A 14,693-nucleotide genomic window follows, 5' to 3' on the forward strand; every position below is an offset into this window, starting at 1 on the left:
TCGTGGCCCCGCCCCCCCCCCCCTCCCTCCCTCCTTCTCCGCGTCCAGCCTTGGGAGAGGCCGGGCGGGGGGCACCGGAAAGAAGCCTCTCCGGCTCCGAGACCTGTCCTCCGGGGGGGCGCTGCCATGGACCCCCCGCTCCGCAACCGCTTCCTGGGCCGGACCCTTATCCTCGTGTGACCCCCGGTTGGGACGCCCCTTGATCCGGCGCGACAAGGAACGCGGCCTTGGGGATTGTTTTGGGGAGGGGGATTTGGGGGGTCCCATTGGGGGCGGGGTGGGCTCCCCACTCTTTGAGGATCTCTCTCGCCTTGTATCGGCCTAATTCCCCCCACCGTTGCCTTTCTTTTGCCCCCCCAAATCGGACAGAGCCTTATGTGGAGGCAACAGCGAGAAGCGCCTTTGCCTTTCTCTGCGGGAAGAGAAAGGAGACAAAACCGCCTGGAAAGAAGGCAAGAAAAAACCCCATTTCCCGGCCATCGGGAGCCCCCCTCTCTCCCAGCACCCCCTCTTTTTGTGCCCCTTTTTGGAAGGAAGAGAGGAAGGACAAGAGGAGGAGGAAGAAGAAGAGAAGAAGAAGAAGATGTCTTTGCGAACCGGCAATGAGCGCAATGCCGACACCGTGAGTCTCTCTCGATCTCTCTGTCTCGCTTTCCTCTCCTGAGATGTTTGTTTACTTCTTTGTTGATTTCTAGGGGTTTGGTGCCATGTTTAGGCCCCTTTCTCCATATCAGCCCCACCCCAAAGAGGCAAGAATGCGGAATGAATGACACTGCGCTCCATCCCGAGGATTTAAGGATCCAGAGGAAGGAGGATTGGCAGGTCTTGGGCAGGAAAGGATCCAAGATCCTGGGCTATTTCTCTTGCTCTTTCCCATCCGTTGGTTCAATGGAGCTGAGCCTCAAAACAGAGGCCTATTGGAGCCAATGGCACCCCATGTTTCCATGTTTGTACATTTTATTAAAATAATATTATCTTGCTCTTCTCCATCCATTGATGCAATGGAGCTGAGCCTCAAAACAGAGGCCTTTTGGAGCCAATGGCACCCCATGTTTCCATGTTTGTACATTTTATTAAAATAATATTATCTTGCTCTTCTCCATCCATTGATGCAATGGAGCTGAGCCTCAAAACAGAGGCCTTTTGGAGCCAATGGCACCCCATGTTTCCATGTTTGTACATTTTATTAAAATAATATTATCTTGCTCTTCTCCATCTATTGATTCAATGGAGCTGAGCCTCAAAAGAGAGGCCTTTTGGAGCCAATGGCACCCCATGTTTCCATGTTTCTACCTTTTATTAAAATGATATTATCTTGCTCTTCTCCATCCATTGATTCAATGGAGCTGAGCCTCAAAAGAGAGGCCTTTTGGAGCCAATGGCACCCCATGTTTCCATGTTTGTACATTTTATTAAAATGATACCAAAAGGCTTTTAATGGAAGCCACTTTGGGTCTCTCTGTGCAGAGAAAAAGGGGGTATAAACAATATTATTAATTAACATTATTAACATTATTAATTATTAAACATGTTTCCATGTTTGTATGTTTGATTAAAATGATAAAATGAAAGGCTTTTAATGGAAGCCACTTTGGGTCTCTCTGTGGAGAGAAAAAGGGGGTATAAACACCATAATAATAATAATATATTAAAATGCTATTATCTTGCTCTTTCCCATCCGTTGATTCAATGGAGCTGAGCCTCAAAAGAGAGGCCTTTTGGAGCCAATGGCATTCCATGTTTCTACCTTTTATTAAAATGATATTATCTTGCTCTTCTCCATCCATTGATTCAATGGAGCTGAGCCTCAAAAGAGAGGCCTTTTGGAGCCAATGGCATTTCATGTTTCAATGTTTGTACATTGATATCGAAAGGTCTACGTTTTATTAAAATGATATTATCTTGCTCTTCTCCATCCATTGATTGAATGGAGCTGAGTCTCAAAAGAGGCCTTTTGGAGCCAATGGCATCCCATGTTTCAATGTTTGTACGTTTGATTAAAATGATATCGAAATGGAAGCCACTTTGGGTCTCTCTGTGGAGAGAAAAAGGGGGTATAAACACCATAATAATAATAATAATAATAATAATAATAATAATAATAATAATAATAATAATAAATTAAAATAATATTATCTTGCTCTTCTCCATCCATTGATTCAATGGAGCTGAGCCTTAAAAGAGAGGCCTTTTGGAGCCAATGGCATTTTATGTTTGTACATTGATATCAAAAGGCTTTGAATGGAAACCACTTTGGGTCTCTCTGTGGAGAGAAAAAGGGGGTATAAACACCATAATAATAATAATAATAATAATAATAATAATAATAATAATAATAATAATAATAATAATAATACTTTATATTCTGCCCTATCTCCTCAGAGGGACCCAGGGCGGATTCCAAACATAAAACACAGACATTCAATGACTAATAATAATAATAATAATAATAATAATAATATATTAAAATGATATTATCTTGCTCTTTCCCATCCATTGATTCAATGGACCTGAGCCTCAAAAGAGAGGCCTTTCGGAGCCAATGGCACCCCATGTTTCCATGTTTGTACATTGATATCTTTTAATGGAAGCCACTTTGGGTCTCTGTGGAGAGAAAAAGGAGGAATAATAATAATAATAATAATAATAATAATAATAATAATAATACTTTATTTATATTCTGCCCTGTCTCCTCAGAGGGACCCAGGGAGGATTCCAAACATAAAACACAGACATTCAATGAATAATAATAATAATAATAATAATAATAATAATAATATATTAAAATGATATTATCTTGCTCTTTCCCACCATCATAATAATAATAATAATACTTTATATTCTGCCCTATCTCCTCAGAGGGACCCAGGGCGGATTCCAAACATAAAACGCAGACATTCAACAAATAATAATAATAATAATAATAGTAATTTATTTATATTCTGCTCTATCTCCTCGGAGGGACCCAGGCAGATTCCAAAAATAAAATACAGACATTCAATGAATAATAATATTAATCATCATCATCATTATTATTATTATACTTTATTTATATTCTGCCATATCTCCTCAGAGGGACCCAGGGCGGATTCCAAACATAAAACACAGACATTCAATGAATAATAATAATAATAATAATAATATATTAAAATGATATTATCTTGCTCTTTCCCACCATAATAATAATAATAATACTTTATATTCTGCCCTATCTCCTCAGAGGGACCCAGGGCGGATTCCAAACATAAAACGAAGACATTCAACGAATAATAATAATAATAATAATAATAATAATAATAGTAATTTATTTATATTCTGCTCTATCTCCTCGGAGGGACCCAGGCAGATTCCAAAAATAAAATACAGACATTCAATGAATAATAATATTAATCATCATCATTATTATTATTATACTTTATTTATATTCTGCCATATCTCCTCAGAGGGGCCCAGGGCGGATTCCAAACATAAAAAACAGACATTCAATGAATAATAATAATAATAGCATGAAGTAATGGAGCGGACATGATTTAAATGCCACAGAAGCCTTGCTTTTTTCTGCCTCCATTCCCAAACTGCCATAATAATAAGAATAATAAGAATAATAAGAATAATAAGAATAATAATATTTCTCGGTCTATTTCTTGGATGCCTCCTTTCTGCCCTTCCCCATTCATTGGTTCAATGGAGCTGAGCCTCAAAAGAGAGGCCTTTTGGAGATAATGGCACCCCATGTTTCCATGTTTCTATGTTTTATTAAAATGATATTATCTTGCTCTTTCCCATCCGTTGATTCAATGGAGCTGAGCCTCAAAAGAGAGGCCTTTTCGAGCCAATGGCATTTCATGTTTCAGTGTTTGTACATTGATATTGAAAGGTTTTTAATGGAAGCCACTTTGGGTCTCTCTGTGGAGAGAAAAAGGGAGAATAATAATAATAATAATAATAATAATAATAATAATAATAATAATAATAATAATAATTTCTTTATATTCTGCCCTATCTCCTCGGAGGGACCCAGGTCGGATTCCAAACATAAAACACAGGCATTCAATTAATAATAATAATAATAATAATAATAATGGCATGAACTAATGGAGCGGGCATGATTTAAATGCCATAGAAGCCTTGCTTTTCTCCGCCTCCATTCCCAAACCGGCATAATAATAATAATAATAATAATAATAATAATAATAATAATAATAATAATAATAATAATATAATAATGGCATGAACTAATGGAGCGGGCATGATTTAAATGTCACAGAAGCCTTGCTTTTCTCCGCCTCCATTCCCAAACCGGCATAATAATAATAATAATAATAATAATAATAATAATAATAATAATATAATAATAATAGCATGAACTAATGGAGCGGGCATGATTTAAATGTCACAGAAGCCTTGCTTTTCTCCGCCTCCATTCCCAAACCGGCATAATAATAATAATAATAATAATAATAATAATAATAATAATAATAATAATAATAATAGCATGAACTAATGGAGCGGGCATGATTTAAATGTCACAGAAGCCTTGCTTTTCTCCGCCTCCATTCCCAAACCAGCATAATAATAATAATAATAATATTAATAATAATAATGGCATGAACTAATGGAGCGGGCATGATTTAAATGCCATAGAAGCCTTGCTTTTCTCCGCCTCCATTCCCAAACCGGCATAATAATAATAATAATAATAATAATAATAATAATAATAATATAATAATGGCATGAACTAATGGAGCGGGCATGATTTAAATGTCACAGAAGCCTTGCTTTTCTCCGCCTCCATTCCCAAACCGGCATAATAATAATAATAATAATAATAATAATAATAATAATAATAATAATAATAATATAATAATAATAATAATAATAGCATGAACTAATGGAGCGGGCATGATTTAAATGTCACAGAAGCCTTGCTTTTCTCCGCCTCCATTCCCAAACCGGCATAATAATAATAATAATAATAATAATAATAATAATAATAATAATAATAATGGCATGAACTCATGGAGCGGGCATGATTTAAATGTCACAGAAGCCTTGCTTTTCTCCGCCTCCATTCCCAAACCAGCATAATAATAATAATATTAATAATAATAATGGCATGAACTAATGGAGCGGGCATGATTTAAATGTCACAGAAGCCTTGCTTTTCTCCGCCTCCATTCCCAAACCGGCATAATAATAATAATAATAATAATAATAATAATAATAATAATAATAATAATAATAATAATATAATAATGGCATGAACTAATGGAGCGGGCATGATTTAAATGTCACAGAAGCCTTGCTTTTCTCCGCCTCCATTCCCAAACCGGCATAATAATAATAATAATAATAATAATAATAATAATAATAATAATAATAATAATATAATAATAATAGCATGAACTAATGGAGCGGGCATGATTTAAATGTCACAGAAGCCTTGCTTTTCTCCGCCTCCATTCCCAAACCGGCATAATAATAATAATAATAATAATAATATTAATAATAATAATAGCATGAACTAATGGAGCGGGCATGATTTAAATGTCACAGAAGCCTTGCTTTTCTCCGCCTCCATTCCCAAACCGGCATAATAATAATAATAATAATAATAATAATAATAATAATAATAATATAATAATGGCATGAACTAATGGAGCGGGCATGATTTAAATGTCACAGAAGCCTTGCTTTTCTCCGCCTCCATTCCCAAACCGGCATAATAATAATAATAATAATAATAATAATAATAATAATAATAATAATATAATAATAATAATAGCATGAACTAATGGAGCGGGCATGATTTAAATGTCACAGAAGCCTTGCTTTTCTCCGCCTCCATTCCCAAACCAGCATAATAATAATAATATTAATAATAATAATGGCATGAACTAATGGAGCGGGCATGATTTAAATGTCACAGAAGCCTTGCTTTTCTCCGCCTCCATTCCCAAACCGGCATAATAATAATAATAATAATAATAATAATAATAATAATAATAATATAATAATGGCATGAACTAATGGAGCGGGCATGATTTAAATGTCACAGAAGCCTTGCTTTTCTCCGCCTCCATTCCCAAACCGGCATAATAATAATAATAATAATAATAATAATAATAATAATATAATAATAATAGCATGAACTAATGGAGCGGGCATGATTTAAATGTCACAGAAGCCTTGCTTTTCTCCGCCTCCATTCCCAAACCGGCATAATAATAATAATAATAATAATAATATTAATAATAATAATAGCATGAACTAATGGAGCGGGCATGATTTAAATGTCACAGAAGCCTTGCTTTTCTCCGCCTCCATTCCCAAACCAGCATAATAATAATAATATTAATAATAATAATAGCATGAACTAATGGAGCGGGCATGATTTAAATGTCACAGAAGCCTTGCTTTTCTCCGCCTCCATTCCCAAACCAGCATAATAATAATAATATTAATAATAATAATGGCATGAACTAATGGAGCGGGCATGATTTAAATGTCACAGAAGCCTTGCTTTTCTCCGCCTCCATTCCCAAACCAGCATAATAATAATAATATTAATAATAATAATAGCATGAACTAATGGAGCGGGCATGATTTAAATGTCACAGAAGCCTTGCTTTTCTCCGCCTCCATTCCCAAACCAGCATAATAATAATAATATTAATAATAATAATAGCATGAACTAATGGAGCGGGCATGATTTAAATGTCACAGAAGCCTTGCTTTTCTCCGCCTCCATTCCCAAACCAGCATAATAATAATAATATTAATAATAATAATGGCATGAACTCATGGAGCGGGCATGATTTAAATGTCACAGAAGCCTTGCTTTTCTCCGCCTCCATTCCCAAACCAGCATAATAATAATAATATTAATAATAATAATAATAATAGCATGAACTAATGGAGCGGGCATGATTTAAATGTCACAGAAGCCTTGCTTTTCTCCGCCTCCATTCCCAAACCGGCATAATAATAATAATAATAATAATAATAATAATAATAATAATAATAATAATAATAATAATGGCATGAACTAATGGAGCGGGCATGATTTAAATGTCACAGAAGCCTTGCTTTTCTCCGCCTCCATTCCCAAACTGGAATAATAATAATAATAATAATAATAATAATAATAATAATAATAATAATGGCATGAACTAATGGAGCGGGCATGATTTAAATGTCACAGAAGCCTTGCTTTTCTCCGCCTCCAGTCCCAAACAGCCATAATAATAATAATAACAATAGTGATAATAATACTAATGATGATGATGACTGGCATGAACTAAATGGAGACATCATTTAAATGCCACCAATGCCATGTTTTTCACTGCCTCCATCCCCAAACAGTCATAATAATTATGATAATGATGGCTGGCATGAGCTAAAGGGGGGCATCAGTGAAATCCCATCCCCAAACAGCCATAATAATAATAATAATAATAATAATAATAATAATGATGGTGATAGGCATGAACTAAAGGGAGGCATGATTTAAATGCCACAAATGCCTTGCTTTTCACTGCCTCCATTTCCAAACAGTCATGATGATGATGATGATGATGATGATGACTGGCATGAACTAGAGGAAGACATCATTTAAATGCCACCAATCCCTAGCTTTTCTCTTTCTCTATTATGTCACCGATGCCTTGCTTTTCTCTGCCTCCATCCCCAAACAGTATTTTTTATATATATATATATATATATGTGTGTGTGTGTGTGTGTGTGTGTGTGTGTGTGTGTGTGTATATATGTATATTCCTTTTGTAAAGGGACAGGGTCCCTATTAGTCTAGAGAATGGGGTCTTGCATCCTTTCTCTCTTATAATAATAATAATAATAATAATAATAATAATAATAATAATAATAATAATCCTTTCTCTCTTCCCTATTTGTTAAATGCCCCTAAAAGAGGCCTTCGATTCGACTGAAATGGCTGGCATGAACTGGAGGGAGACATCATTACAATAACACCAAAACTCCATTTTTTTTCTCTTTCTCACATTATATTATATTGTTACATTACATTCCTTTTGAAAATAAGAGACATTGCTATAAAGAAGAAAGGGCCACTTATATCCTTTCTCTCTTCCCCCAAAAGTGACCCTAAAAAGATTCTTTTGGATGTGGCTGAAATGCCAATGACCAATATATTATATTATATTCCTTTTGGAAATAAAAGATGTGGCTGAAATGTGGCTGAAATGACCAAGAGGTCTTTGGATGTGGCTGAAATGCCAATGACCAATATATTATATTATATTATATTATATTATATTATATTATATTATATTATATTATATTCCTTTTGGCAATAAGAGATGTGGCTGAAATGTGGCTGAAATGACCAAGAGGCCTTTGGATGTGGTTGAAATGCCAATGACCAATACATTATATTATATGCCTTTTGGAAATAAGTGATGTGGCGAAATGATCAAGAGGCCTTTGGATGTGGATGAAATCCCAGTGACCAATATATTATATTATATTATATTATATTATATTATATTATATTATATTCCTTTTGGCAATAAGAGATGTGGCTGAAATGTGGCTGAAATGACCAAGAGGCCTTTGGATGTGGTTGAAATGCCAATGACCAATACATTATATTATATGCCTTTTGGAAATAAGTGATGTGGCGAAATGATCAAGAGGCCTTTGGATGTGGATGAAATCCCAGTGACCAATATATTATATTATATTATATTATATTATATTATATTATATTATATTATATTATATTATATTCCTTTTGGCAATAAGAGATGTGGCTGAAATGTGGCTGAAATGACCAAGAGGCCTTTGGATGTGGCTGAAATGCCAATGACCAATATATTATATTATACTAGCTGTGCCCGGCCATGCGTTGCTGTGGCGAAGTAAAATGCACACTGAAGTGGATTATATGGCAGTGTGGAGTCAAGATAATCCAGTGCAAAGCAGATAATATAAGATTATAACTGGGTTATATAGCTGTGTGGAAGGGCCTTGAGTCTACACTGCCATATAATCCAGTGCAAATTAGTTTTGCACTGGATTATAATAATCTGTGGAAGAAGCCTAAGTGAGGCCTAAGTCTGCCTGTCCCCTGGGCTGAGTTGGTTGCTAGGAGACCAAGTGGGCAGAGATTAGCCCTCTAAACTGGCAGCAATTGGATAAAAACAATTATTCCTTTCCCTCTAATTAGGACTTTATTTTTCTTTTCTTTTTGTTGTATCAACCTAGAGGCGTGGATTATGGGTTGTGTTGTCAAATTTCGAGGTTGGGGGGCCTGTAGTTTTGTTGTTTTGTGGGTCGCCGTAATGGCATCACTCTTTTATATATATAGATTATACTAGCTGTGCCCAGCCACGCGTTGCTGTGGCGAAGTCTGGTGGTATGGGAAATAAAGTATTGAGGAATTGGTAGTAGTTAAGGTCAAGGGTAAAGGTTTTTCCCTGACATTAAGTCCATTATAAATGGGTTATATAGCTGTGTGGAAGGGCCTTGAGTCTACACTGCCATATAATCCAGTTAAAATCAGATAATCTGTATTTTATAGGCAGTGTGGAAGAGGCCTAAGTGAGGCCTAACTCTGCCTGTCCCCTGGGCTGAGTGGGTTGCTAGGAGACCAAGTGGCCGGAGCTTAGCCTTCTAACTGGCAGCAATTGGATAAAAACGATGATTCCTCTCCCTCTAATTAGGACTTTATTTTTCTTTTCTTTTTGTTGTATGAACGTAGAGGCATGGATGAGGGGTTGTGCTGCCAAGTTTAGTGTTTCTGGGATGTGTAGATTTGTTGTTTTGTCCTAGGCCGAAATTTCATTACCCTTTTATATATATAGATTATATTCCTTTTGGAAATAAGAGATGTGGCTGAAATGACCAAGAGGCCTTTGGATGTGGATGGAATGCCAGTGGCTGGCAGGAACTAAATGTCGCCAAATCCCTAGCCTTTCCTCTATTCTATTCTATTTTAATATTATATTATGGTATATTTCTTTTGGAAAGGAGGGACATTGCTATGAGGAAGGGCTATTTGCATCTTTTCTCTTTTCCCCTGAAACTGACCCTCAAAAGAGGCCTTTGGATGCGGCTAAAAATGCACAAACCGGAGAGAAAACATGACTCGGATGCTGCCGTTGCCTTGCTTTCCTTCCTCGTCCGAGATAAGAAAGAAGGATATAAATATCATCACCATCATCGTAATCATAATATGAAATGTCCCTCCAAACCCCTTGGTTTCGTGAGAAAGGCCCGAGGCATGGTTGGTGGCTGTTGGCACGGTGCCATCCCCAAAGTGCCCAGTTTAGGCCGGCTTGGAAGAACCGGAATCGAGGGATATTTGGGCAAAAAGGAAAAAGAGAACGGTTGGAGATGGGTGAATGGATTTCCTTCTGGGTGGAGCCATAGGGAGGTGGGCAGGATGCCAGGGCTGTGCAGCAAGGAAATGAGGCATGTTCCCCCCCCCCCCCCTGGCCTTGTTTCGGGCACATCCAGAGGGGAAAGGGGCCAATTTAGGGTCATCCGGATGGAAAAGAGGGCACAGAGACCCCCAAAAAGATTTTGTCTTGCCTTTTCACGATACTCGAAGCATTTGGTATTGCCACCGACCAGGATCGGAGGGCAGTAATGTGCTCAAAAGGAGAGTTTTAAGAGGGAAGTGTTATGTGCATGATGGGCTGCCGCTGGCCTTCCATATTGAAGTGGTTCCATTATTATTATTATTATTATTATTATTATTATTATTATTATTATTATTATTATTATTTTATTATGACACAGCAAACAAGAGAGATATGCTGGATTTCGTATCACAAAATCACAAGTCGATTTATTATTATTACTATTTTATTACGACACAGCAAACAAAATAGACATGCTGGATTTCTTATCACAAAATCACAAGTCGAACACTTCCCAAGTGTCTAGGGCTCTGTGATGTATTATTATTATTATTATTATTATTATTATTATTATTATTATTATTATTATTATTATTTTATTATGACACAGCAAACAAGATAGATATGCTGGATTTTGTATCACAAAATCACAAGTCGATTTATTATTATTATTATTACTATTTTAATATGACACAGCAAACAAGATAGACATGCTGGATTTCTTATCACAAAATCACAAGTCGAACACTTCCCAAGTGTCTAGGGCTCTGTGATGTATTATTATTATTATTATTATTACTATTTTATTATGACACAGCAAACAAGATAGATATGCTGGATTTCGTTTCACAAAATCACAAGTCGAACACTTCCCAAGTGTCTAGGGCTCTGTGATGTATTATTATTATTATTATTATTATTATTATTATTATTATTATTATTATTATTATTTTATGACACACCAAACAAGATAGACATGCTGGATTTCGTATCGCAAAATCACAAGTCAAACACTTCCCAAGTGTCTAGGGCTGTGTGATGTATTATTATTATTATTATTATTATTATTATTATTATCATTGCATTTATTATTTCACTCTATTATTATTATTATTATTATTATTTTATGACACAGCAAACAAGATAGATATGCTGGATTTCGTATCACAAAATCACAAGTCAAACACTTCCCAAGTGTCTAGGGCTGTGTGATGTATTATTATTATTATTATTATTGCATTTATTATTTCACTCTATTATTATTATTATTATTATTATTATTATTATTATTATTATTATTATTTTATGACACACCAAACAAGATAGACATGCTGGATTTCGTATCACAAAATCACAAGTCGAACACTTCCCAAGAGTCTAGGACTGTGTGATGTATTTTCGGATGATGTGCACAGATCCCAGTAGGGTGGCCTTTTGCAGTTGGCAGATCGTGATTTTGTCAATGTCTATTGTTTCCAAATGCTGGCTGAGATCTTTTGGCACGGCACCCAGTGTGCCCATCACCACCGGGACCACCTGCACTGGTTTCTTCAATCTTGAGGTCCTGATAGCGGCTGAGTTTTTCCTGTTGTTTTTTGTCAATGCGAGTGTCCCCTGGGATGGCGACATCAATAATCCAAACTTTTTTCTTTTCCACAACTGTGATGTCTGGTGTGTTGTGTTCCAGAACTTTGTCAGTCTGGATTCGGAAGTCCCACAGTATCTTTGCATGCTCATTTTCCAATACTTTTGCAGGTTTGTGATCCCACCAGTTCTTTGCTGCTGGCAGGTGGTACTTGAGGCATAAGTTCCAATGAATCCTTTGGGCCACATAGTTGTGCCTCTGTTTGTAGTCTGTCTGTGCAATTTTCTTACAGCAGCTGAGGATATGATCCATGGTTTCATCAACTTCTTTGCGTTGTTGTTGTTGTTGTTGTTATTATTATTTGAGTTCTCCTTCATACAGAAGGCGAGGCTCTCCAAAATGATCCAAGGGAGTGACACCTTTGCCAATGTACACAACTACAACAGGATTGGATATATATGGTGTATAATATAAAATGACCTGACTGTCTGTCTATGAAACCTCAGTGTAATTCGGTGTTTGGACTTGGATCGCATCTCTCCATGATATCTCATGATTGGTTCCAGGCACAAAATGATTGAAAATGGCCTATGTGTCTATGAGAAATCAATGGATTTAGTGTTTGGGTCTTGTTACCAAGATATCTCATGATGTGTATGCAAATACTCCAAAAAATCCAAAATGCTTCTGGTCTCAGCATTTCTAATAAGGGAGACTCAACCCAGTATTATGATTATTATCATTATGAGTATCATTATTATTATTATGTCTTTTTCTAGGGGTGTTTTGGGCTATTATTACTGTGTCCAAATGGGCACAATGCTCCAAAATCCAACATGCTCCTAGTCTCAGCATTTCTAACAAGGCAGATACAACCCAGTATCATCATCATGATGATGATTATTATCATTATTATTATTACTATTATTTGTATTGTTTTGGGCTGTTATTGCTCAGTTTCCCAATGGGCACAATACTCCAAAATCCAAAATGTTTCTGGTCTCAGCATTTCTAATAAGGGAGACTCAACCCAGTATTATCATCACCATGATGATTATTATTATCATTATTATTACTACTATTATTTGTATTGTATTGTTATTATTACTATTATTTGTATTGTTTTGGGCTATTCTTGCTCAGTTTCCCAATGGGCACAATACTCCAAAATCCAAAACATTTCTGGTCTCAGCATTTCTAACAAAGGAGATTCAACCTAGTATCATTATAATCATGATTATTATTATTATTACTATTATTTGTATTGTTTTGGGCTATTATTGCTCAGTTTCCCAATGGGCACAATACTCCACAATCCAAAATGTTTCTGGTCTCAGCAACAGTTGCATGCTTGCTGTTTGTTTAGGAAACCATTCTTTGTGGATACAATTGTCGGTTCTGTCATAAGGGGATTGTTTTTAAATAAATGCAGTCAGGTGTTAGTCCTTATGAAAGTGCACCTAAGTTTTTCAAGATTGCATCAACAGGAATTAGTGTTTAGATAGAGGGAAGCCATAGTCCCACTCTCTTCTGTTTTGGTCAGGCCTCGTTTTCTGAGTCTCCTTCTCTGGAGGTTTTGAACTAGAGTCTGGATGGCCATCTGTCAGGAGGGATCTAACGGTGTCTTCCTTGATGGCACAAAGAGGGTGGGCTGAATGACCATTGGGGTCCCTTCCAACACTTTGAGTATAAATAATAGTAATAATAATAATAGATAATAATGGATAATAGTATAGTAGTAATTCTATCTTTCTGCCAAGCAGAAGGGGGTTGGACTGGATGACCTTTTGGGGTCCCTTCCAACACTGTGAGTATTAATAATAATAATGGATAATAATGGATAATAATATAGTAGTAATTCTATCTTCCTGCCTGGCAGAAGGGGGTTGGACTGGATGACCTTTGGGGTTCCTTCCAACACTGTGAGTATTATTATTATTATTATTATTATTATTATTATTATTATTATTATTAATAATAATAATAATAATGGATAATAACGGATAATAATATAGTAATAATTCTATCTTCCTGCCTGGCAGAAGGGGGTTGGACTGGATGACCTTTGGGGTTCCTTCCAACACTGTGAGTATTATTATTATTATTATTATTATTATTATTATTAATAATAATAATAATGGATAATAACGGATAATAATATAGTAATAATTCTATCTTCCTGCCTGGCAGAAGGGGGTTGGACTGGATGACCTTTGGGGTTCCTTCCAACACTGTGAGTATTATTATTATTATTATTAATAATAATAATGGATAATAACGGATAATAATATAGTAATAATTCTATCCTGCCTGGCAGAAGGGGGTTGGACTGGATGACCTTTGGGGGTCCCTTCCAACACTGAGTATAAATAATAATAATAATGGATAATATTGAGTATTAATAATAATGTGATAATGTTAATAATGTGAGTATTATTATTAATAATAATAATGGATAATAATATAGTAGTAATTCAATCTTCCTGCCCGGCAGAAGGGGGCTGGACTGGATGACCTTTGGGGTCCCGTCCATCACTGTGAGTAATAATAATAATAATAATAATAATGGATAATAATATAGTAGTAATTCTATCTTCCTACCCGGCAGAAGGGGGTTGGACTGGGGTCCCTTCCAACACTGTAAGTATTAATAATAATAATACTGATGATAATAATAACAATGGATAATAATATAGTAGTAA

At 35.8% G+C, this 14,693-nt stretch overlaps 1 protein-coding gene across 2 annotated transcripts in view; it reads left to right on the forward strand.

The window, feature by feature from the left end:
* The first annotated feature begins 273 nt into the window (after positions 1-273).
* The window catches only part of mark4 (microtubule affinity regulating kinase 4), a 104,064-nt gene continuing 89,644 nt past the window's right edge, over positions 274-14,693 (forward strand). Inside the window, exon 1 of one of the 2 annotated variants that reach the window (XM_062962899.1) lies at positions 274-622. In XM_062962899.1, coding sequence (XP_062818969.1) covers positions 584-622 — 39 coding nt within the window. In that variant the 5' untranslated portion in view covers positions 274-583. The remainder of the gene's footprint in view (positions 623-14,693) is intronic. The other variant, XM_062962900.1, reaches the window with a different exon arrangement.

Source organism: Anolis carolinensis, unplaced genomic scaffold (assembly GCF_035594765.1).
Source record: "Anolis carolinensis isolate JA03-04 unplaced genomic scaffold, rAnoCar3.1.pri scaffold_10, whole genome shotgun sequence".
Taxonomy (NCBI): domain Eukaryota; kingdom Metazoa; phylum Chordata; class Lepidosauria; order Squamata; family Dactyloidae; genus Anolis; species Anolis carolinensis.